This window comes from Rhipicephalus microplus, chromosome 6, assembly GCF_043290135.1.
Source record: "Rhipicephalus microplus isolate Deutch F79 chromosome 6, USDA_Rmic, whole genome shotgun sequence".
NCBI classification, from domain to species: Eukaryota; Metazoa; Arthropoda; class Arachnida; order Ixodida; family Ixodidae; genus Rhipicephalus; species Rhipicephalus microplus.
The window spans coordinates 182224483-182249712 of record NC_134705.1 but is presented as its reverse complement, the minus strand read 5'-3'; the positions used below and the strand labels follow the sequence as shown (position 1 = coordinate 182249712).

The 25230-nt window shown below is 47.3% G+C and overlaps 1 protein-coding gene across 1 annotated transcript in view; it reads left to right on the top strand.

Annotated features, from left to right (window-relative positions):
• Positions 1-24067, top strand: part of LOC119168265 (uncharacterized) — a 34769-nt gene extending 10702 nt beyond the window's left edge. Inside the window, exons 6-13 of the mRNA XM_075865633.1 lie at positions 5991-6106; positions 8746-8901; positions 10811-11052; positions 12216-12319; positions 17423-17501; positions 18797-18964; positions 21307-21426; positions 23391-24067. Coding sequence (XP_075721748.1) covers positions 5991-6106; positions 8746-8901; positions 10811-11052; positions 12216-12319; positions 17423-17501; positions 18797-18964; positions 21307-21426; positions 23391-23522 — 1117 coding nt within the window. The 3' untranslated portion in view covers positions 23523-24067. The remainder of the gene's footprint in view (positions 1-5990; positions 6107-8745; positions 8902-10810; positions 11053-12215; positions 12320-17422; positions 17502-18796; positions 18965-21306; positions 21427-23390) is intronic.
• Positions 24068-25230: the final 1163 nt, after the last annotated feature.

Here is a 25230-nt window from a genome sequence, read left to right as displayed (position 1 = left end):
TGAATTTTTATACGTTTTGCCAGAAAAGCTAGACATGGCTATATGAAACGAAAAGCCGTTCGTTACGCGAAACGGCAAACCTGTCCATTAGCTGCTCTGCCAGTTACGTCATTATTTACATCGCACCCAAAACGCACCGCCGCGGTGGTCTAGTGGCTAAGGTACTCGGCTGCTGACCCGCAGGACGCGGGTTCGAATCCCGGCTGCATTTCCGATGGAGGCGGAAATGTTGTAGGCCCGTGTGCTCAGATTTGGGTGCACGTTAAAGAACCCCAGGTGGTCAAAATTTCCGGAGCCCTCCACTACGGCGTCTCTCATAATCGTATCGTGGTTTTGGTACGTTAAACCCTACAAATCAATCAATCAATCAAGAGGGTGCGCCATTAGCAGCGTCGTCAGTGATTTCCTGCGCAGCCGCACCGGCGAACCCGCACGCGGCACTTTCAATGGAGTGGCTTTGAAAGGGAGAAGATTGAGGAAACAAGTGCAGCGCCGTCTGTCAGTGAAGATTACCTCAACAGTGGGGTGGGGAGTGAGAGAGAAAGAAAGGCAGGAGAGAAGGGAAAAAAGATGATGGTAAAGGAGGTAATCCGGCAGGTCGACAAGCAAAGGAGTGCTCATGGTCACGGGAAGAGTTAGGCGTAACAAGAAGGTTCAAGTTACGACTTCCTCATGCTGAGGGCACGCAACGAAGGGCCATCCAGCGCCTTGAGGAGGCCCTGGCAAACCAGAGGAGAAAGGTAGCCAACGCCCCGGACAACGGGAGCGGAGGAGCCCGAGTATCCAACGCCTAGCCGGAGCACAACGTCCTCAAAATCTAGGGCCTGGGACTATTGGACTATTAGCCATAGTCTTCAGATAGGGAATACCCGCGCCCTGTGTGGCCGGTAACTTCCCGCACGCCGGATGCGTGAATAAATGTTGTTTCTCTCTCTCATGCTGAGGGCACGGATCGTTCGAGCGCCCGGAAAGCTGACGACTTTCCAAGAACAGCGCCGACGGCTGGTCCACGAGAAAATTCATGCTTGCCGGGCTGATGCTGCAGTCCGGGAATCGAAACAGACTCCAGTGGCGAAGCGCAAACCGCAACTGCACACCTCGGATCCGCAGCCTTTCAAGCCGAATGCAAGCGACAACATGCAGCGAGCCCAGGAAGTGGCGTTCTCAGAAAGCAGCGTCAACGAGGCTATGACAGAAAGCGTTCGCTTGAGTGGACGCCCGCTTTTGGCGGCACGTTTCTCGAGCGGCTTCGGCTGCGACGTCTGCAACGTCCTGTGGCCGCAAGCTTCTGCTTTACTGGTTAACCACCCGCAAGGAGTGCTTGGGTGGTCATTTTTTTTTTCAAATACGATGTCTAGATACCTAAAAGAGCAAACAGGGATGGACACTTTGCTGGGGGCCTCTGCACCTGCAACGTCCCATAAAAACACCATTTTACACACCCTAGTGGACGCTCATAGCCTGCGAGCAAAAGACACAATGTACTTATCTCACACACAGTCGCTGATTTACACAGAAATCGCAACAGTATCAATTAGACAAACTTATGTTGCGGCCATGTGTTCCTAACAGAAGGTGACAGTCTGAGAACATGAAACTGAGAGGTCACAAAATAAAGACTAATTGTTCATACGAAAGCCTCGTCAAAAGCGAGATGTGACCATCGGCCTCTTCAACGCGCAGTAGTAAAAAAAATTGTTGTAATTTGATGACGTAATCATGAAATCATAATCGCGAACATTTGTGACCTAACTTAGGTGCCACGCAAAGTCGCATCGCATGATTACGTCATCACATGACAGTGCACGCTATCAACACCTGGCTGGGTGCCCCTCTACTTGCGGCGTACTATAAACGACAGAATATCACACAACTTAGCGGCCGTTCAACGCCCGCAAACAAAACACGCAATGTGATTAGAGAGTTTTAGTACTGCGGAATGGTGCTACGTACGCATCACGCAAGCGCCTTGCGTTACGTGGCGTTGTTTGCCACTAATCGGCTTTTAGTACGCCGTAGTACCCGCGTACGTAACGAGCGTGAAGCGTGTTGCCCCATCTGGTAGATCAAAATAGAAGCCCGTGTTGTTGACAGCCAATGTGAGCCAATCCAAGTGTTATAGCCAGAGTATGGCCATATTTTAAGCGACAGAGCCGGTCGGTGCTTGGCTTCGATGCCGCCATTTTGCAAAACGAAGTCTCGCGCTGTCGCGAACTTGTTCGAGAGCGGCGCGATCACCTCATACGTACGCACGCACGCATCTCATTAGTGCGTACGTAGCGGCTGCGTACGTAGCGCGATACGTGCGCGTTGCGGTCTGCGCATGTGCACTACGCAGAACGTGGCGTCCTTACGTACGCAACGCCGCCACGTACGCAGCGTACGCAGTACTAAAACTCTCTATTATCTATTTCATACGTAGCGCCTCACTTGCACAAAAATTGCAGCAGTGTTAGTTTGACACAGATGGTGGCATAGTATGTGAACAAAATCTGACAGATAGTAAAATCAAAACTAATTTTAATTATTTAGACGATAACTTTAGATACGGCTTCAACGCGAAGTGATGCAAAGAAGTCATTATCAATTGGTGACGTCATCATTACATCATAATCGCGAATGTTTGCGATGTCACTATGGCGTCATACAACGTCACCACATGGCATTGCTACTTGGCCAAAGGTGGGCCCATCTCGGAGGCACTGTGAAACCACGTGAGCTGCAAAAAGATTTCAACGCCTCGGATCTTGGAGGTCTTGCAAAACCATGTTAGCTTCAGAAAGCCGGGGATCTTCATTTAAGGTCGTGAAAAACCACCTGGGACACCTCTGGTGGCAAATACTTGAAGTATTCGAGAACGTTGGTAGCTGTACGTGGTCGACGATTTTTTATTAGTATTGAGATATTACTGGCTTTTCTATATTGAAAGATAACACTCCATAAAATGTATCCATTGGCTCCTTGATTGGCTCGTGTTCATAGTATGCTTTAAAATGGCGCTGGCTTCGATGACACAATAATCCCGTGCTCGTAAGCGTGTCGTGAGAAACGTTTCAGCGTGCTCATGCAGCCGTGCACGCAGTTTCCAAGTCAATAAAATTTTGGAGTGACGTGGTTTTGCTGCCTACACTTCATGACAGAAATGACGTGTCCCGCTACTCGGCGCGTCCGTGATAACGCGTATAGTGACGTTTTCGGTGACTTAGCCTTGCTGGCGTATCCAGAGAGTAACGGTGCCGAGACGAGTCAAGCCATAGCCTAGGCGCCCATAGAATAGACGTGTTCCGCATGGAGCAGAAAAAAGTGCTACTGCAGGTGCTCCAAATCTGCCTCTGGGGGACACCATCACTCTGATGGCCGAGACAACGAGCACAGAGAAGAAAAGAAAGAGAGAGAGAGAGTAAGATAAAGAGAGAGAGAGGAATGGAAGACTGTGAAGGAAGCCAGATGGAAGATGAGTGAAGAGCACGTGCAGGTTCTACAGACCTCTTATGTCGAGCAAAATCAGCTTCATTGTTAAAACAAAGAAAAAAACAAAGAGAAGAGGAAACAAAATGCGAAATGGAAAGAAAACAAGGCAAGCCGCCCAGCTCCACGTTTCTCTCAGGCTTGACGCAATCATTGTGCAGCTGACTTAATTTAATTTCGCTACGGAATAGACAAAAAAAAACAAAAAAAAACTGAGCTTTCTTCAGAGTAACGAAACTGAAATGGAAGCGGCGAACGGGATAAATTCGCGCCGATGGTATATGTGGTAACTAACGTGAACGTAACCATACTTTGACTTGCACCTGTGTATATTAAAAAAAATGTTACTCTAAAAGGTGTGAAGGAACATTATAATGTAGCTTTGTTCTTTTTTTTAACTATCACTTCTGGAAATTTAGTATTGCCCCGCCGTGGTGGTCTATAGTGACTAAGGTGCTCGGCTGCTAACCCGTAGGTCGCGGGATCGAATCCCGGCTCTGGCAGCTGCATTTTCGATGGAAGCGAAAATGACGTAGGCCCGTGTGCTCAGATTTGGGCACGCGTTAACGAACGCCACGTGGTCGAAATTTTGCGAGCCCTCCACTACGGCGTCTCTCATAATCATATGGTGGTTTTGGGACGTTAAACCCCACATATCAATCAATGAAACTTTGCATTACAGATATCGAAATATCTTGCAGATTAAGGCGAGCAAAAATGGTGGCTTTCCGCGATAGGATACATTTGCAACAGTATAATACTTGGTTAAGCCTCGCGGACGACATTGCACGTAGCCTACGTGCGAGGACTTGTTTTCCTGTCTAGGAAAACACACCCATGCTTCCATAAAGGGAATACATGTCCAGTACACTTGAAACACATATACGTGCACGCTTTGTGCAAAACAAATGCAGAAAGACAACACTATCTAGTAAGATTTTACACATTTTGGTGATAACCATTTAGCGCCTTCAGCGGGACACGATGTAAAGCCAATATAGCGATTGGCGCATGTCAATAATTTTTTTTCTGAAAAATTTTTATACCAATCGTGAGTCTTCATGGTCCCCCTGAGGTGGCTATATACTACATGTGTTGACTAACGAGTAAAAGCCAGCAGGGGTACGCCACCTAGCGGTTGGTCAGACTCTTCCTTGCTTCGCCGTGAAAACGCTCGAGTGGCCACTCTTGATTTATTATATTTCCCTGTGGTTAAAGGCTTTTTTTTTTCTTTAAATGGTCTGATCAGGTGACATCTACAACAGGGACGGTTCACTGCTCTCCCATAGTTGAATACGAAGTACATAAGATCGTTGAATGCTTTGTCTAAACACAGAAGCTTTATATCGAAGCATGCGCCATTTTGCATGAATGAGTTATTTATGGAGTTGTTGACCGGAAGTCTTTCACGCCTCTAATGACGCGGAATTTAGTGTGGGCGTCTAGATAAATGATGTCAAATGTATTCATGAAGAGTATAAGATGGAATTTTGGCGCCACACATCAATATATGTGACGCTAAATGAAAACCGACAATGATGCCAAGGAAAGTATAGGGGTTGTTTGTTGTTAGAAGCCTAAATAAAGTTTTCTCTCTCTCTCTCTCTCTCGCTCTGTTAGAAGCAATTTCAACGTTATTGTAAGAAAAAAGTCCACGAAGAGATGAATATCGACTGGCAGGGAACAAACTTGCGAGTCTTCGCATAACGCCTCCGATGCTCTAGCACTGAGTTATGGCGGCGGTCGTCACTCCATCTAGTTTATAGTGTTTACATGCGCATTTAAACGTGGGAGCGTCACTCAGCGCCACCAGTAGCCATTTCGGCGAATGTAGAACACCTTTTCTGCATGTTGGTGGCACGTAGTAGGTGATAATATACGATCTGGCAGTTGACTGATAATCACTCGCATACTACCCGAAAGCGTCAGGTCTGTCACAACGAAACCGCCTCTATGAATGAAGGAAAGAAAGGTTAACCCAAGAGCTCGTTTTCTTTGTTACACCCAACAATAATTAGAACTGACAGATAATGATCCCAAAGAAATACGGTATGTAATTGGAAGCAATTCAGTCATAGCGACTGAACGTACCCGCCACGATGGTTTAGTGCTTATGGTGCTCAGCTGGTTAATGAAAGTCGCGCAGAATCAATTCCCGGCCAAGGCAGGCTCATTTTCACTGCAGGTGTAAATGTTTTAGGCTCACGTTCTTTGACTTTAGTACACGTTAAAGAACTATACAATTCTTTGAATATGCGGGCGCCCTTCACTGCAGCGTCCCTCGCAATCACATCGTTGTTTCATAACGTGAACCAGCTACAATTCCTACTAATGGCTTCCGTCATCAAGTCATGTTGGCATGTAATAAGAGGCTCGACGACTTTCTCGCCCATAAAGTAACGTAAACTAACTTCTGATGTGACAGTTGTATACGCTGCCCTATTAGGGGCCATCTTGGGCATATGATTTCCGGGGCCTTTTCGAAAATTTATGTCGCCGTTTGTTTTTTTCTTGCACAACAGGTATGTGGCTCGTCCCGGGATAGTGGACGGACCCCGTGCAATGCTGCAAGTCACGACCACGTCACCGGACAACGGCACGACTTCCTCGGATGTCGCCAAGGTGTCTTGGGCAGCACGTGAGGACACCTTAAAGCCCTCGCAGGGTCCCAGATTGTCATTCGCTTCAGATGATTCGAAGGCGCAGGCGATTGTCTTTTTCTCCCTTATGGACATATTTTCCCTCCCCCTTCCGCCTTCGAAAGCTTTCTGAAGTTAACAGGGTTTCAAACTGGCTCCGTAATGGGGCCGCCGGGGACCTAGCCACGATTCCTTGCATTGACATCGTCATAGTATACGTGATATTGTATCGTTATATTGATGCAACAAATTCTGGTGGTCTGTGGCGTCACAGTGACATAACAGGTCGACGTCATTGGTGGGCGCAGTGTTACGCATAGGTCGTGCGACTTTGTAGTGCGCCGGCTTGACACCCGCGTATACCCAAGCATCAAGTGACTTTTCACCGACTTTTGTAACTCTGCACTTTTTCGCATAATTTGTGTTGACGCCGACGCCGGTCTCTGCGATGTACTGTCAGGTCTCGCCAAGTCTCGAAGATACCGATGGCAATTCTTCGCTTTTGATGAGGCATCTATAGCTAAGAATTTTGCCTTGATATGCAGCCGTTGTTCCTCAGATATCAACGCGGCCTCTAAAGATAGAATAAGGAGGACCAAAGGACCATCGATGACGGTGAGAAGTCTGGGAGTTTCTTAAGACGCTTTATTGCCCAATCATACCTCTGCGCTGTACACTAACGAAGGCAATGTGATTATACTCAGCCGGCCAGCTGTCAGCAGAATTGACCGGGTATGAAATGAAGCCCGCTCCTGAATTTTGAGCTATATGGAAGCATGGGCGTATCCTGGGTTCCTGGTTTGGGTGAGCAAAGTCTGAACGAAGCACCCCGTTTCTCTTTCTCTTTTTCTCCTCTTTGGTTGAGTGTTCGTTGTTTAATGCTGTTAAATCTATAAGAGGGTTATTTCTAGGAATGAAGATTCTATGATAGACACAATGCAATGAAGAAATACGTGCACAACGTAATTCTGAGCATCATAATTGCAAAGGCGCTGCTTGTTTCATAAATATCGAGAGTGGCCCCGCCGCGGTGGTATAGTGGCTAAGTTACTCGGCTGCGGACCCGCAGGTCGTGGGATCGAATACCAGCTGCGGCGGCTGCATTTCTGGCGGAGGCGGAAGTGTTGTAGGCCCGTGTGCTCAGATTTGGGTGCACGTTGAAGAACCCCAGGTGGTGGAAATTTCCGGAGCCCTCCGCTACGGCGTCTCTCATAATCATATCGTGGTTTCGGGACATTAAACCCAACATATAAATCAATCAATGTTGAGAGTGGAATAGAAACAAGAAGTCAACAGAAAGAAAGGAAAGCTTTCGATCGAGCGTAAGATTTAAATAAAATGACGACGCGAATTCCACATCCAGGGGCCTGATGGAGGTAAAGATGAGGAACAGACAGTTTTTGGAGATCAATGTACCAATGGTCCTCGGCTGAATATATCACAATACTATGTGGGGTTTTGAGTCCAAGATCCATGATATCATTATAAGGGATGCCTTATTAGAAGGCTGCGGAAATTTTTGCCATCTCTTGTTTTTTAACGTGCATTAACATTGCACAGTACATGGGCTTCTAGCACTTATCCTCCATTTAATTGCGACCGCCGTGGACCGAGACTGAACCCACGAGCTTCGGGCATGAATTCGAGCACGGTAACTACTCTAGCACCGTGGGCGAATCTATGGCCTGTGATTATTATTAATATCCCTTGTGGCTTTATTCCTCTACTTGAAGAGACGACAAATTAGGTACGACTGAGCAAGAACATGCGGTCTATAGGCTTGGAGCCTCTTCTACATGTTGAGGGGAATGGAGAGTGGCTTATACCTATTCGCAACTCAAATGAACATGAGAGGGCGCTGCGAAGTTGCAGCATGGCGGATTCACGTATGTCACCGCGTCCGCTGTCGCCAACACAATTATTGAGTTTTCTGCAGTGTGATTGGAGTTTGTGCGCTGCTTTGTGGAAGGGAAGCGGATTGTTGACGCGGAGAATCTTATCTTTAGTCGGCACCAGTGGTTCCGCAAACACGAGCGGCGTTTCGAAGTTGTCGCGTTGTGTGTATAATGCACATGGCGCACCGCGTCTCTGCGAAAAAATTTGTTTACATACTTCGGGCACCGCAGCGACATGTAGTCACTGGATTCAATGGTCATTTAATAGGTTCGAGTTAACAAGTTAACACTGGTGCCTCACCTGGAAAGAAGAAATCTGCTTGACAGTTCGTTTTTTCTTCACGGGCGGCATCATCGTACCGTGCTCCTACCGTATACGACTAACGCGTGGACTCCTTGAACATCAGTACGCAGCTTCCCTATATTGCCGCTAGGCGCCGCGTGAATAGCTGGAGTTGCGAATAGTTCCCCGGAAGACGCGGGCGTAGATGTGTGACTAGGCTAAACATTGAAAACAGGGGCGAGCCAGAAATCTTTTCTGGGAAGGGGAGGGAGGGGGGTGGCACCTCCTTAGTTTCTTGAGGCATACCCTTAAAGTCGTCATTTTTCACTCTCTATGACATGGCGAAACCGAATTTCGGGAGAAAAATTGCGCTACAGTTGCGCAATTTTTTTTTTCAATCACGAAAAACCAACCAGCCCGATACGAATTCACATTGCTCGCGTACTATACTGCGTTTCAGACGTACCCAGGAAGCCCATCTGGTGCTTCTTCGACTCCAAGGACTTCACCTACGCGGTGAGCAGCCTGCCGCTGGAACTCTGCTCGGCCGTCGTCTTCTGCTGCCTCGATCTCACCCAAGGAGGTGACAGCGTCGCAGTCATGGCGGCCGATGAAGGTTTGTAGTCTTATCCGAAGGTTTAGCGTCCTTCCGGTAGTGAGCCTGTTCGATGTTCTGAAAAGAGACGCGTAAGTTGAAAAATGACCGTGTATCTGCTCGCTTCGCTACAAATGCCGTAGGAAGACGGTAATAATAAAGCGGCAGTCTTTTTCGTGCATAGCGTCCCATGTCCAGCGCAGCGTCGGGAAACTCTAGGATCTTTAGAATTACGTATTCATTTATTTTCCAGTAAAGGAAAATACCACCTAACTTACGTATTAATGTAGCGTCTCAGATATACGTAATGTTTGCTTTTTGATCGACAATGTTCACACGTATGAACGCAGCCACCAGTTCATGATGGCTGGGCCTTCAGCGAGTGCTTAAACTGTGGCCAGCTCTCCGAGTCCTGGAACAGACGAACAGACCAATATTTTGGCGTTGAAGCGCCTCTGTTTCCCGGGTTTTTGAGGTCCACTGGACGGCTTTATGCTCCCCCATAATAGAGTACCAAGTACTCTAAATCGTTAACCACTTTTTCTAAGCACCACAAGTATCCCAAGAAAGACTATCCTGATTCCTTTGTAAAAGAAAAAAAAGCAAGAATAAAATTTTATCTCACTTCGTGAAATCGTGAGTAACAGTGGAGCAGTGGAGCTGTGGTTCTCACTGTTTTTCTTGTGATTTTCCGAGACGTCATCTTGCGTGTGTGTCTGTGATTAGGTTATCGCTAGAGATGCACGGGCAACTAAGGACTGGTTATGTGGCAGCCCCTATCACACACGCCCCCGCTGCAGTGAAACACGCAAAAAGGTCTAAAAATATTTTTTAAAGCTCCTGGAATACGCGCCATGCTGTCCTATTCACGTTCCACAAGTTCCCTTCTCCGCATCACTGGGTGGTGGCCGCTTTGTCCGCAATCAAGGCAGTGACACCATATACGGGTTTATCTGGGGAACCGGTCACACAAAGTGCGACGCACATTTTCATCTGTCGTCAAGCCCAGCTCTAGAATGGCTGTGCTGTTGAAAATGGAGGAGCCATTCTGCTTTGCGAAAGTGGATGACCAGCTGCGCCTCGAAGCACACAATACAGAGGTCACACATAATTTTCAACTGGGCTCAGTTATTGTGTTGATCGACTGTAAGTGGGTTCAGTTATTGTATTAACGTGATAACATTAAAGAGCTAGTACCTCAGAAAACCCGCTGCCGGCGTCGGCCACGTTGGTTGTGAGCGAAAAATTGTCAGTGGGTCTGCGACCGAAAAATCAAGTTACCGAGATAGCCGTGGGAGGCCGCTACTTGTCCACGCGTGCGCGCGCGATCACACCGAAAAGCCGCGCATTCGAACAAAAAGTGCTCAAGGTCACGAGGCGCGGTGGTTTCTTTGCCCTGCCACCCCTCCCTGCTTAGCGTCCAGCGCTTTCGTCGGGACGACAGAAGAGAGAAGGCAATTGCAGCATGCGACAAACCTTTGTAACTCCACTCGCACTGGACGAATTCTTAAATTTTTTGCGGCGTTGAATTCGTGAGGCAATAAGCTCTTCTTGCGAATTCGTTCCATGTTTACTTGAAAAAAGTGTTTCAGGGCCCATTTAACGCATTTTGTTCGACAGGTGTCACGACGAAAACGAGGCCATTCGGTGATAATAGCACGCGCTGGTTCAATCTACTGTGTGGGCGTTTGTGTGCGTGCGTGTGTTTGTCACAAAACATATGCATAAGTATGCACTTAGTGGTTGAATTGTGCACTAGAGGCCGGATTTCGATATCGCGTTCACTTCTTAAGGCGAAGCTTAAGGGTCCCCCAATTTTCTATCGATATTTGGTAGCTCTGGCACGGCGAACCACTCACTCACTCACTCACTCACTCACTCACTCACTCACTCACTCACTCACTCACTCACTAACTCTTCCGGCCAACAGAACGGTACAGCGCCATCGCCGAGCGTCGCAAGGCCTACCCCTGGGTGCGGTTATTCGTGGGCATCGGTGGGCCGCGGGCCATGAAAGACGGCTTCCGCGCCCTCGCCTCGGCCGACGTCACCAACATGACCGTGGTGCGCCTCTGCCGCAGCCTGCACAAGTTCTCGGAGCGCACGGGCGGCGGAGGCGTGCTTTTCCACCCGCCGGCTGGCACCGACGGCTCCTACCACCAGTTCATCGTGGTGAGCCTTTTTCGCTAACAGCAACGTCCATCTACGGTGAAATGGGCAATTGCGCTAGGTCTTACTCATTCAAGCTGAAAACTCATTAATGCGAAAGCCTCATATGCCTTACCAATCCGTAATAGTGACACGAAACAAAGTCGACTCGAACGATGCAACGCTCACTTTGTGGCGTCACCATATGACGTCATTATGAGGCAACAGATCCCCTGACTTTGCGACGTCATTAGGACATAGCTATCACGCCACAGCGACGTCAGATAACGTCATGTCAGATAGCAACGTCTTCACACGGCGTTGTTACTTATTCAAAGGTGAATACCGATCCCCGAGGCTATGTAAAACCACGGGTGGTGCAGAAAGCTTTGAACGCCTCCCATCACGGCGGCAGCGCAAAACCATGCTGGGTGTAGAAAACTTCCAGAGAATGCAGCCTAACAAAGTGGCTGACTGGGTTAGTTTGCTTAGCCAACTAGCCCCCCCCCCCCCCTTCCAAAAAAAAAAAAAAGGAGCGCATGCTTAAGCAAGCGATCAGTTGCTCTGTCAGAAAAAGAGCTATGTTTTTTGAGGTGCGAGGGTCGGAGTAGCAGGCTCAGTGATTGTTGACAATATTTCGTATCTTTACATCTGTCATTTTATCCCAGTTTTTTTCTTCTGTTCGCTCGGGTATATTGACAGCCTTCTTGTCAATAAAAATTTAGTTGGAAGTCAGCGTTTGTCTCGTCTTTTTCCTGTCCACCGTGTGTTTTTTTCGCGTGGTTAAACCTCAAGAGAGTGCAGGGGTGGGAGGATTAGTTGAGCGACTAAGAAGAAAAAGGAAAGGTTATCTCAGGCCAATTCTTGAGAGACAGTGGAACTTCTCAAGAGCAATAAATCAGGCGACATGAGTACCATGTCGCGTGATTATGAATACCGCGATTATGAGTACCAAGTACTCATAATCGCGTCTATCCACGTCAGCAAGAATTTCACCAAATGCAATGGGCGAGCGTCATTAAAGACACATAGGTGGAACATTGATCTCGCCTAAATTGTGGCATTCGTGATATCGGCTAGACGCACCTGAAAGGTTATAGATTGAAACAACTTCTGACAAGCTAGTTTGATGCGTGCTGTTGGTGCAGTTCTCGAGATGTTTTCTTTCTTTTTTTTTCTTCACACAGAACCTCAATGAATGTCTCGGCGCATTTGACATTGAGGTCAGCGTTGTCATCCCAGAAGACGCCATCGACGACAGGGCCTTCTTCAAGTACGAAGCTTACTACAGGTGAGGAAACGTTCATTACCGCGATGTTAATGAGCAACCTTGTGTAATCAGTTTTTAACTGTATCTTTGAGAAACAGTCATTATGCATGCGATATTATTCTGTTTCTTAATATTTTCCCATAGTTGTACTTAGTAGTGAGTTTTGGCACAGCGTATTGTTCGTAACGGCGCGGCGTTTGTATGTAAGCTGCTTTTCGCATAAGACGCGCCAAATACATTGGCTCATGCGTTCTATGCGATATGCAGAGCTCTGACATATATACGCAATGTCGTTACGAACGCAGGTTACGCATTACTAAAAAAAATGGCAGCATATCCACGGGGTGAATGATGGAGAGTGGGGCGAAGCATCCGTCCGTCCATTCGTTCTTGCTTCCATCCATCCATGCGTGCGTCTGTGTGAACGTCCATGCGTCCTTCCACCCGGCCGTGCGTGCGTCTGTTCATGCGTCCATCTATGCGTTCGTCCATGCATCCACCCCTGCATCCGTCCATGCGTCTATCAGTCCATGCAGCCATCCGTGCGCCCGTCCATGCATCTTTCTGTGTGTCTGTTCGACCATCCAGTCAACACTCCAAGTACCACCATCTCGCATCTTTTCATCATATATTCCGCATATAGAAGCACCGCCATCCAGCGGTCATTCCAAGGACTAAACGAGAGGTGGCACACGCACACTTTCTTACGGCTTGCGCTTCGTGTCTACTTCCCACCTTTAAGCACCTCGAGTTCATGGTATATACTAGTTCACTGTATTCATGGCACTGCGGACCAACGCTCGCTAAACCTTTCTAAAACCAAGGAAGTTACGCCGAGCGAGTATAACTTAGCAACCCTTTCTTGTCAGATAGTGCTCAATGTACATGCCAATGGCTGCTAATTGGGAATGAGAGACAGGCAGAATTCGGCTTTTAGTTAACGCGCACACTGCGATTTTTTCATTGTTCAACAACGCACATGCAGGAGAAATCTCCCACCGGCGCCACCTTGCAGGTCAAAGCGTAAGACATGTTGCGTACTACGACGAGGGACGAAGGGGTGCCGCGTTAAGGAGCTTTGCCCCTAAAAGTGTTTATTAATTTACAGCACTTGGTACTCTACAATGGGAGAGCAGAAAGCCGCCCCAGCAACGTCACTCACGATGAGTGCATTATGGTCCAATCTGTGTATAAGAAAGTGGGTTACGATTTCGAGTACTAGCTACTCTACTATGAGAGAGCTAAGAGCCGTCCCGTGGGCCTCACTGCCGCCCGAACTCGTGTTTAGAAAAAAAATTGCACGCAGCTTCCCTCGGGGGAACACTGAGGAGGATGCGGAGCATATAATTGGTTAAAGGGGTGTTAAAGCGCGACTTACTTGGGTCGATGGCTAAATTGGTTAACGTGGTTGTGAAATAGGGTGTTAAATTGCGACTTACTTGGGTCGCTGGCTAAATTGGTTAACGTGGTTGTAGGAGGGGTGTTAAATGAGTGAACACGTACGACACGTATGCGAAAGGGCGGTGTTTATTTATTGCGACGAACTTTGAGCACGATGGCTTTTTGGTCGGTAAAGTGAAGAGTGAGTGGATCGGGTTGCAGCGGTCGTAGGTCGAAATTTGCTAAGACGTGGTCGATGCAGGTTCCGCGAATGGTGGTCGGCTGGTGGTGTTTGCAGTCGTCGTGCGTTGCGCGTTTCAGCGAGTGTCGCGACGCCATGTATTCGACTATCCAATCGTCCTTGATGACGTCGACGTTGAAGTCGCAAACTAGCATGAACGGTCGATGTTGCGGTTGTTGTTTTCTGTAATCTTGCACGGCCTCGTCGACGTACTTTTGTACGGCGGCACGAGAGAGGTTTGGCGCGAGGTACATCGGACGTCGACGCGCCGTACGAACCAACCGACGAGCGGCAACTGAGCGAGCGAGCACCGACCTTGAGTATATATACAGCGCGACGGCGCATGCACTGTCAGCTGTCGAATGTTCGAGAAGGGGGAGAAGCGCAACGGCGCATGCGCGCGCACGCGTCAGCTGCCGATGTTCTCGAAGCGCGACGGCGCATGCGCGCGCGTCAGCTGCCGATGCTCTCGAAGCGTGACGGCGCATGCGCGCTACATTATACAGCTAGCGAATGTTCGTGAAGAGGAGAAGCGCACGCGGTGTGTAGAGGAGGAAGGGTGCACAGATGGTGGAGGAGTGAAGCGCGCGCGGTGTGTAGAGGAGGAAGGGATGCACAGATGGTGGAAGAAGGAGGAAGGAGCTTGCGGACGGCGCAGCACTACAAGCCTCGAGTATTAGATGCTCCGCATCTAAAATGTTTAACGATTTTGAGTACTTCGTACTCAACTATGGGAGAGCACTAAGCCGTCCCGCTAAGAGAATAAAAGTCGACGACTAAACGCGCCCGGGGGGGGAGGGATTAGAAAAAGGGGGTAACGATTTAGAGTACAGGGTACTCTACTATGGGAGAGCACTGAGCCGTCCCGAACTCGTGTGTGAAGAGGTTACGGTGAAATGTTGCTATAACTGCGAGGTATACGCTGCTGCATAGTGAACTTTTGGGACCACAATTCTTGCGCAAAGGGCATGCCACGTTTACTGTAAAATGTTATAATAGAAAATGAACGAATATGGTCGATTACCGGCTATGGATATTAGTATTTAAATTTACGCGTGCCTTTTATCTCAACTCTGTCGAACTGATGCACTGAAGCACCACGTCGGTGTTTTGTGCACTGCTATCGCGAACACTCAAAACAGTAAAAGAGTATGCCGCTGAAACAAAGAGTGACGTGCGAGCGGCGGTCAAAAGGTCGAGCACTGAAGTAGAAGGCTGGGGCAAGGAGCTACTCGCAGCCCAAGCCACGTCCAAGCACATTATATAAAAAAAGGCAGCATATCCACGGAGTGAATGATGGAGAATGGGGCGAAGCATCCGTCCTTGCATTCGTTCATGCTTCCGTCCACCCATGCGCGCGTCTGTGTGGCCGCCCGTGCGTCCATCCGCCCGTCCGTGCGTGCATCTGTTTGTGCGCTCGTACGTCCATCCGTGCGTCCGTCCCTGCGTTCGTCCATGCATCAGCTCCTCCGTCCGTCCATGCGTCCATCCGTCCGTGCAGCCATTCGTGCGTCCGTCCATGCATCTGTCCGTGGGTCCATTCGTCCACCAATTCAACGCTCCAAATATCACCCTCTCGCATCTTTTCATCATATATTCCTCATATGGAAGCACCGCCATCCAGCAGACATTCCAAGGACTGAACGAGAGGAGGCACACGCACACTTTCTTACGGCTTGTGCTTCGTGTCTACTTCCCACCTTTTACCTCCTCGAGTTCATGGTATATACTAGTTCACTGTATTCATGGCACTGTGGCCCAACGCTCCCTAAACTTTTCTAAAACCAAGGAGGTTACGCCCAGCGAGTATAACGTAGCAACCCTTTCTTGTCAGGTGCTACTCAATGTACATGCCAATGGCTGCTAAGGGGAATGAGAAACAGGAGAATTCTGCTTTTAGTTAACGCGCACGCCGGCGAATTTTCGATTGTTCAACAACGCACAGAAGAAATCTCTCACCGGCGACACTTTGGAGGTCAGAATGTAAGACTGGTTACACACTACTACTACGACTACGAGGGACGAACGGGTGCCGCTATAAGGAGCTTTACGTTCAGCTTTTGGAGAAACCGATGTGAGGCCGTAGCTGCCAATTGCCGCCGGCGTGCTTTGTGGCCGATACTGGGGAGAATGAGACGAGAGATCCTCGCGTTCCTCTCCGAGGAACTTTTCTTCCTCGGGGAGCAAGAGTTTCTGCGGCATTGGTCGTGCCCTTTCGTCAAGGTGGAACACGAAAGGATACAACTCATTTTTCAACCGACTTGGTGCTAAGCAGCGCCCGTTGAGTTGTTTTATATGATTTCATTTGTTACATATCGTGTTTCATTGCATATTTTGTATCGTTATACCATTGTATCAAGATATCGCATTGAGTTCTTGTGTACATATATGCCAACATTGTCATGTATATTAGAGCAAATGTCTTCACAGTAACGTAGTGATGTTAGTCGTGAAATATAGATGTGCCGAGGTGTATATGCCCTGTTACTGGAATGGTATGAAGCCTTTGTGTTCTGTACATGCTGTAAATAATTTTTTTCTAATGTCTCTTTTAATTGAACTGTCATTTGGTTGGAAATTTTATATTCTATTTCTTCGCGTTACATTGTGTTCATCCTTTGTTGCAATGCTTCTGCTTGTGAAATGGGGCCGCGAATCACGTCGAGCATTGCTGTCTTTTTGACCACGATCCCTCAGCAGCTACTGTACGTTGTTGTAAAATTTCAGTTGATTTGTTTTTGAAATATGCCTTCCTCATTCCGTCCCGAAAACGCAGTGTATGTATTAACCTATGTAAGGGAAACGCTACGATACGCTCCAGTGTTCGCTTCAGCGAACAAAAGCACTTACTCTCCTCCAGCGAAATAATAGGAAATTCAGTGATGTTTAAGCGGTAACTGAGAGATAAGAGCGCTAGTATTATGTGTAATTATCTGTTATAACAGCCAATGATCGTGATAAACCACACTCGAGCTGGTAGCGCGCTCATAGCGGGCTAGTAGTTAAACTCTATAGCTCAAATACGAACACATACCAAGTGATCAGGGGCCTGTATTTAGGATGACTACGAAGAGCTTATACTGTGTATGCTGTGCCAGCGGCGTAAGCTATCGCTTCTATACGATCGACGTCAAGTACTCTATCGGAACTAGAAAACAGTTGACACTGATTTAACTAGCATCGGAATGATAGAGCTGATAGAAATAAATCATGGAGGGACGTTTGCTAAGTCTGCTAGCAACGGCACTAAGTTATAGTTAACACCAATAGTTGGTGCGTTTTCACATATCAAGCTACACCTGGTTGACGAAAGAAGGCGAGGAAATGCTGAGCGCAGGCTGCAGTGTCTATTTGTTGCGTGGCATTAATTTTTTTTTTTGCAAATCTTCTTGAATAAATATTTCTGGCTTGTCGATTGCTCTATCGTGGGGATCAATCACAGCTACGTGCTATTTCTTTTACTTCGATGCTTACTTGACAACACCTTTCTCTTTCAACTGCAGGGTCCTTAAGAATGTGGTGGTGTGGGCTCACATTCCAAACATGAGCCACGCCGCCTGCGGTTTCGACAGCGGCTCCTTTGTGAGTATTCAGTGTTGTGTGTAGTATTGTGTATAGTGGTGTGTGTGTGGGTATGTGTGTGTGTGTGTGAATATACTTTAAAAAGACACGGAAGTCAAAGAATGAGTCAGTTTATATTGATATAACACCATAATTGAAAACAGTTTTCTGGGCCAGTTGGAATGATGAACTTTGATGAATATTAGCTGTTAAAGCGAAATGACAAAAAAAGAAACAAGAAAAAAAGAAACAAGAAAAAGAACGTGCAGATACGAAAAAAAGGTGTTAGTGTACGATCCCTTTATCTTTCCGTGTCCGCATATATTATTTTTGCGGTTCCAGTTGAGCACTGGAAATGCATCGAAATAACATCATTAGACATAGCGTAATACGGCCACACTAGGCCCATGCTCTACTATAGAACTAAGGGGCATGTGCAGAATTTTTTTAAGGTGGTAAGGGGGGGGGGAGGCAGTTTTGTAATTTCGAAGGAGGTAGGGGGCACCACCTTCATACGGTCAATTTTTTCTTTGTATACTATGGCGAAAAATATTTGGGGAGCGAGGCATGGGCCTGTTGGGCCGCCTCCTGGCTACGCCACTACTGCTCACTCTACTGTGACCCACGTGTCATCAACATACACATTTTTTTTACTCACCTGCTTCGAAAATTTCGCCAGGTGCCCCCTCCATCCACTATGGTGTCTCTAACTATATGGTGGTTTTTAGACGCTAAACCCCACATCATCATCATCATCACCACCACCACCACCACCACCACCACCATCGTCGTCATCATCATCATCATCACTATCATCACATATCATCATATCATCGTCGTGGTCACCACCACCATCATCATCATCACATATCATCATTGCTTGAAAATTTCAAATTGTCAGGATTTCATGCTCTCAATCTAGCAACCACGATGTACATACAGCAAAGCACGCAAAGTCGTGAACTAAACCTGTGAGATATCACGATATTTATAGCGCGAGAAGAGAACGACGACAAAGATACAAGAAGGACACGAGCAATTTCATTTTAGTTTCATTTAAGTATCCTTCCGCCCGGTTCTTGGCCCATCCCCCTCTGTGGGTGAGCACCATCTACTGAGATCATCACCATCAGCATCAGCTTTGTCTCTTTGCCTTGTCTCTTTGTCGTCGTTCTGTTCTCGCGCTATAACTATCGTCATGTCATACATACTAGCCCAAGCTGCCACACTTCTGTGAGATATCCTTTGCTGATAGTCTACCGAAGCAGAGCCGTGTCCAGTAATCATGAATGCTCCGTGTGCTTGCCTCGGCCCAGGAACCGTGGTTCGAGTGGCTCAAGCGCAAGCCTCTGTCGGTGGCCACCAAGAGCCTGCTGTCGCTGAGCCTGGCCCCGCTTCGCTACACCATGTTGCCCGACCAGGCAGGCCGCAGTTGCTTCCACAAGGAATCTATGGTGAAGCCGCAGAAGGTTCCCTTCGCGCAGGTGGGCAGCAGTACAACGGCCTAAGTAACAAAGGAAAAAAAAAAACATGTTGTTAGACACTAAACAGAAATAATGACTTCGTTTGTAGTGATAAACTGTAATCTCAGAACTCTAAAGCCATAAGTTTGAATTTCATGAGCTCATTATTACCGCAGAATGGCAAGGTCAGAGTTACACATTTAAATTTCGCGCTGAAACGTACGCGCGGCACGTCACCTTCAAAGTTTAATAGGTCGTCGTGATTGTTGCGAGAATCGCACGGTGGCGTCGCCGCCTGCATTTTCTTTTAGCGCGTTTTCTGGCTTACCAAGCGTCACGTCGCGGTAAAGATGGGTGTTTTCAGGATTATGAAATTGTACTTTATTAATACGCGAAAAATCGTTTTGCCCTTTAGTGTCTCTTCAAGAGGCTATGTTTGCGTTGGCATTCGCGAGACTTCAACGAGACCTTGCGAGAGTTTGCGCGAATCCGAGAGAGTTTCACGAGTCTTGAGTAAAGAAAATCAGGTGACCATCTCCCAGGGAGTGATGACGTCACACGTAGAAAGGTTACGCTGACAAACAAATTTACATCGCCAGACTGTTCACTATGACGCCACATCGTGACATCGTCATCTGATGGTATCATGAAGTCAGCCAAATTTTGTGTCATCGTCATAAAGTAATCAAGACATCACTAAATGGTGACGTTATCAATTCACAGCTCCGTACCACGTGACGTGAAGAGAGCTCACGTATTGGGAGGAGGAACATTTGAATCGACTGAGTACATCAGAGTAATTTAATGTGGGCCTCTCGCACTGAGGGGTTCTGTCTTGGAAGTCTGGTCGCAGTTTGTATAGCTTAATGTATTACCGAGTGTATACATCTGGCTTTTGGATTCAGATTTAATGAAAAAGAATTGAATAATGTAACAACGCGCAGTGGACATTGTAAATTGTTTATCCATGGCAAAAGCCAGCACAACACAGCAGCCGGCGCTAACCGTCGCTGCGAATACAGAAGTAAATGCCGTAGATCAAGACTGTACTGCCTTCACTTCACGCCCATATTTTTTTCGCGAGAAACAGCGACGAAAGCTTCGAGCACAGTTGCAGTTGCGTGGACTTGAAGAGGAGCGAGAACTTAAGCCAAAAGTAGCCAAAGTAGCCATGTCATTTAATAATATCGCCAGTTTGTAGCCAAATAGAACCGGAGTGGTGTAAAGAGCGGAGTTTTCACTGTTGACGAGTAAGTGAAGCCATTTTCGATGAGTAAAACCAGGAGTTTAAAAGTATGCAGAAAATAACCATGGTGCCAACTATAAGTTTTCGTCGCACAACGGGTCGAAAAGTAGCCGTTTGGGCTCAAGTGGCCAGAGGCGGCTACGCCGGCTTCGAGGACACTCGTGCCTCGCTTTCGAGAGTGGAGCGTGATAGCGTTAGTGGGACGTCGTTAGACAATAAGCGCATGCCGACGTGTCAGCGCAGTTGCTGCGGATGATGGTAATTACGAGTATTGAAAATAAACAGAAACAAGCCCAATTGCCTATACGCTTCTGCAAGTGATTATGAATTATAACTCGTCGCTTTGGAATGGGATGACAGGTTGAAAACACACACTCACTGAGAGCCATTCAACGTTTGATAGGGCAACATTGACTTTCCGATGCATTTTTCATCTATCCAAGCCTCCATTTTTTTAAACCCTAAACTTCTTTCTTGTTTGAGGCTCATATCATGTTCTTTGACTCCAAGTTCTAAACTAGGTTCGGCACCCGGATTCTTTTTCTTGGGGGGGGGGGGGGGCATTCAGGATGGCACCTGCAAGAAGCAAGTTCCTGGAAAGGGCAGAGGAGGTGGCGACCCACAGACGCGGGGAACTTGAGCGTCTTGTTTTGATGGTGTTTCCGGGGCGCAAAGGGGTGAGTGCTTCTGTTGGTCTGGCTGGTAAAAAGAACTTAATTAGTAGTGCAGCAGAGCTTTTGCTGACCGGGCCTTAGGTCTCCAACGTGAGGATATTCAGTCCTTGGGCCACCGCCACCTCCCGGGCCTTCTGGACACCCAAAGTTCACCGAAGCTGGGGCCTGCGCAAGGCAGCGGCCCAACGCGGCGGAAGAATTGGCAGAGTTGACACCTCGCGGGTATTTCGTACAATACCAGAGCACGTGGGTTAATGTGGTGACCTCTGTTCGACAGGACTTGAACAAACTGGTCGGGTATGAATTAGGGTAGAGTTTGTCAAATGGTGCGAGGTTCGGGTAAGTGCGCGTCGGCAGTGGTCGTTGGGGGGGGGGGGGGAGCAACCACTACCCATGTTTTAAAGAAGTCTTCAGGAACAAACCTTCCACTCGCACGGGCGCAGGTGTGCCTCAAGGTACCGGACATGACAGCTGAAGAACCGCTACCGACGACTTCCTGTCACGTCTACCACGACGAGCGTGACTGTTACGTCACGTTTTCCTCCAAGGCGCTCACCGTCATTGTGAGTAGCGCAGAATGTAGACCAAGTTGCAATAATCAACCGTCAACGTGGCGTTTACTTTGCGATGTCAGTCAGCACTGAGAAGATTGGGTGAAAGAAACTTCCGAATCCCGCCTCTTTGGTGCGTCTCATAGCCCCTGTCATTTGACAAAAGTTGACTGCTGAGAGAGTTGGTGTTTTGATATAAAAGCCGTCGTGAGTAGCTCAACTAAACAGGACACACAAGAAAGAACCGACGAGCACAGGCACAAGCTAATAGTTGATTTTATTGAATTAACTGTATGAAAGTGGAGACTTTCCTTCAACGAAATCAGTTGTTAGCATGCGCCTCGGCTCATCGGTTCCTTTCTGTGTGTCCTGTTTAGTTGCGCTATGAATGATGGTTTCTATGTCAAATCCTATACTTGTTTTGGCACTTAAGGTCTGCGATATTACTGTTACTAAAGCCATAGCTGATATTTCGGGGTGTTTGGATGAGATTTTCCGCATTTGGTCGAAATTGAAATCAAGTAGTTTGTAAGCGGTAGATAGATTGGGAGTGAATAAACTCACGCCGGTTGAAGTCGTAGCACTTCAAGAAGCCTTCGTCTTGTGGCAAATCTAAACGTATGCCTGCAATGGTGACGAATTTCTCGTTAAAATCGCCGCTTACCAAGAGAAAACCAATAGAAGATTTTACTTTCGACACATAGACGCCATCATCTTTAGCTGTTGAATGAAAGCTCTCCTGTGTCGCGATGTGAAATCAACAAAGTCTCAAAACGTCTAGAACACCACAGAACCCGACCGTTTTCGTTCGTATGCGCCCATCGCAGCAATGTTCGTTATGAATGGCTTGCACTGGCGTCACTGAAACTACCATGATGGTGCATTCATGACTCACGAGATTTTCGGGACGTCGCATTTGAATGTTATCTTTATATCGATTGCAAGTTCTTTTGTTATTGACTCACTGAGGCCAATAGTATTCTCGCTGCATCCTTGTCATATGAAGCCGTTTAAGCACGATGGGATTATGTTGCCTTTACATCGTTAAGCCGCCATGCTGTTACACCAGTACGTTATGAAACCGTTACCATGACGTCACGTGCAAACAATATGTAAATGACAAAGCCAATCTATTTATTTGGGCCATAGTTTTGTTCGCGATAGTCAAATTTGAATGTGGTTTGTGGCAGAATATTCAAGGGAAACGATAAGTTCATGCCCCGTCCCGTCTCGAGACGTGCGACGCCGATATAAAGAATAACCAAGAGTTTGCGACAACTACGAAATGCCATACTCGGAGGGATGGCTTGTGCCTATGAAACATTCCCAAAATTTGTAATTGCCAAGTGGTACACCAAACGTGACTAATAAATGTTGTAAAGGTTTATAATCACTTTCCGCACAAGAGGTGTTGAACATGACCACCCTTCATGTTGTAGGCGTGTAACCAAACTCGACCCTTGACGTTGCATGTAGCACTCTCCGAAATGTGAGGGCAGTAACATTTGCAATTTCGCTAGAAATGCTTGCTTTTATATTTCTTGAATTGTCCGTGGCTTATAGCGAGAGAACGGATTATTAGGAAAAAACACACACAAACACACACAAAAATAAGGAATATGCGGACACTTGTTAAACGTAAACCTGTTCCTAATTCAACAGTGTGCACTTCCCTCGCACAATGTTCCTGTTCTCGTTATTCCTTATTTGCTCCCTTCTATTCAAATTTCACGTGGAAAAACAGAAAGGTCTATTGAATTTTCGTTGTTCCTATTTATTTTGATGCGAATTGTATTACAATCAGGATCATTGTAACGCAAATACCGTCCACTGAATTAGGTCAGTTCGAAAGGAACCACCCGGTAGGTACGAAACGGCAAAGTTAACAGTTCGATGTGCCACGGAAATCTATCCGTAGAACAGTCCACACAAAGGCTTGACCTCGGTGTTGCGGCTTCCGCACCTTGTAAACGCAGGGCAACGTGGTGAATAGACACTTCCAGAACGGCCTTGCCGTGGTCGACCTCAACTTCGACGACTACCTGGGCGTCTGCGGCGAGCGTCACCGGCTCTTCAACGCGCTCTACAACATCGTCGATGCGTCGTGAAGTTTCCGTCGTCCACGGCTTTCACCCTGAACGCGACAAAGCTCAAGGATTTATCCTCAAGTACAGCGTTGATGAAAGCTGGCGTGGCTGCGAGCTGAAAAAAAAATTCAAGATACCCTAAATATTTACTTGGGTGTCACCTGCCACGTTGGTATAGTGGCTAAAGTACTGGGCTGGACTTTAGCCACGTTGGTATAGTGGCTAAAGTACTAAAGTACTGGGCTGGCGTTGGTATAGTGGCTAAAGTACTGGACCCGCAGGTTGCGGAATCGATTCCCGGCCGTGCCCGCAGCCTGTTCGATGGAGGCGAAAATGTTTGAGGCCTTCTCGCCTTTCGTTTTCTCGTCTGCTTTTGTGCCCACCGAGGTGTATCCGAGAATGCTTGAGACAGGTTTAGGCGCACGTTAAACCAGAACCCTCTACTATACACAAGAATATGGCCGGCAACATAGAGGAATACTATAGCATCAGTGAAAGATTGACAAGTGTCGTAATTAAGTTTAACAAAAGGTACAGAATGGAGGTGGTACAGCCCTACACACCTACATCAGGTCACGATGACCACCTGGTTGAACGCTTTTACGAGACATAGAGTCTGCAATTAATAAAGTGAAAACAGAGTAAACAATACTGATGAGTGACTGTAATGCCAAAGTAGGGAAAAAAGAGGCCTGCAGACCATGCAGTGGGGAAATATCGCACCGACTCTAGAAATGCCAGAAGATAGTTATTGGTAGTTTTCGCAGAACGATATAATTTAAGTTTACGGATCTTGAACACTTTCTTAAGAAAACGAGCTAACCCTAAGTGGACGGGCTGAAGTTCATATGGTGAATCTAAAAAAAAAAAACGAAATAAACTTCAAGCTACGTGCACACCCATGCAATTCATAGGATGTAGAAGTAGTTAGCAAGATCCTATGCAGTGACCATCGAATGGTCAGAGCTCAATCACCTACATGGAAAAAAAAAATCACAGCATATCTATACGAAATGAAGATTATGAGTGGGGCAAAGCATCCATCAATCCGTCCGCGCTTCCATCCGTTCGTACGTGTGCCCGTTCGTGCGCCCATCTATGCGTCCGTTCGCTCATCCGTCCGTCTGTGCGCCTGTCCATCTGCTTGTCTGTCTGTCCGTCCGTGCGTCCGTTAATCTAGTGAACACTTCAAGTACCACCATCTCACTTCTTTTTATCATATATTCATCATATACAAGTGTCGCCATGCAGCGGACAATCCAAGTACTAAAGAGGGTACGTACCACATTTCTGATGTCAGCGCTTTGTTAACACCGAGAGCGTGATAATGACGCGGTGCTACGTTTTTCGTAACATGTGGACATGCGGATATGTGCCCGAGGGCGGGTATGTGCCACTGGAATGCGGGTGTGTGTTACAGGTTACGCACTACGACAACAGGGGACGCACAAGCCACGCCATAAGGAGATTAGCCTCTAAAAAATCAAAGGTAAAAACTTATACGCAAGAAGCCAATTATTGAGATAGTGGTGAGACCGAAAGTAGAGGAATTGAGAGTTTTGCTTCAGAATAGATTTGCAGCTCTAACCGATGTAACCCACGTTAACGCTAACACAATGGATGATGATCTTACTAGTATGATCAAAGAGCGTGGAATGGAAGTCGGAGGTAGTCGCTAGACAGGACACTGCAAAGCTATCTCAGGATGCGAAAAATCGAGAGACGACAA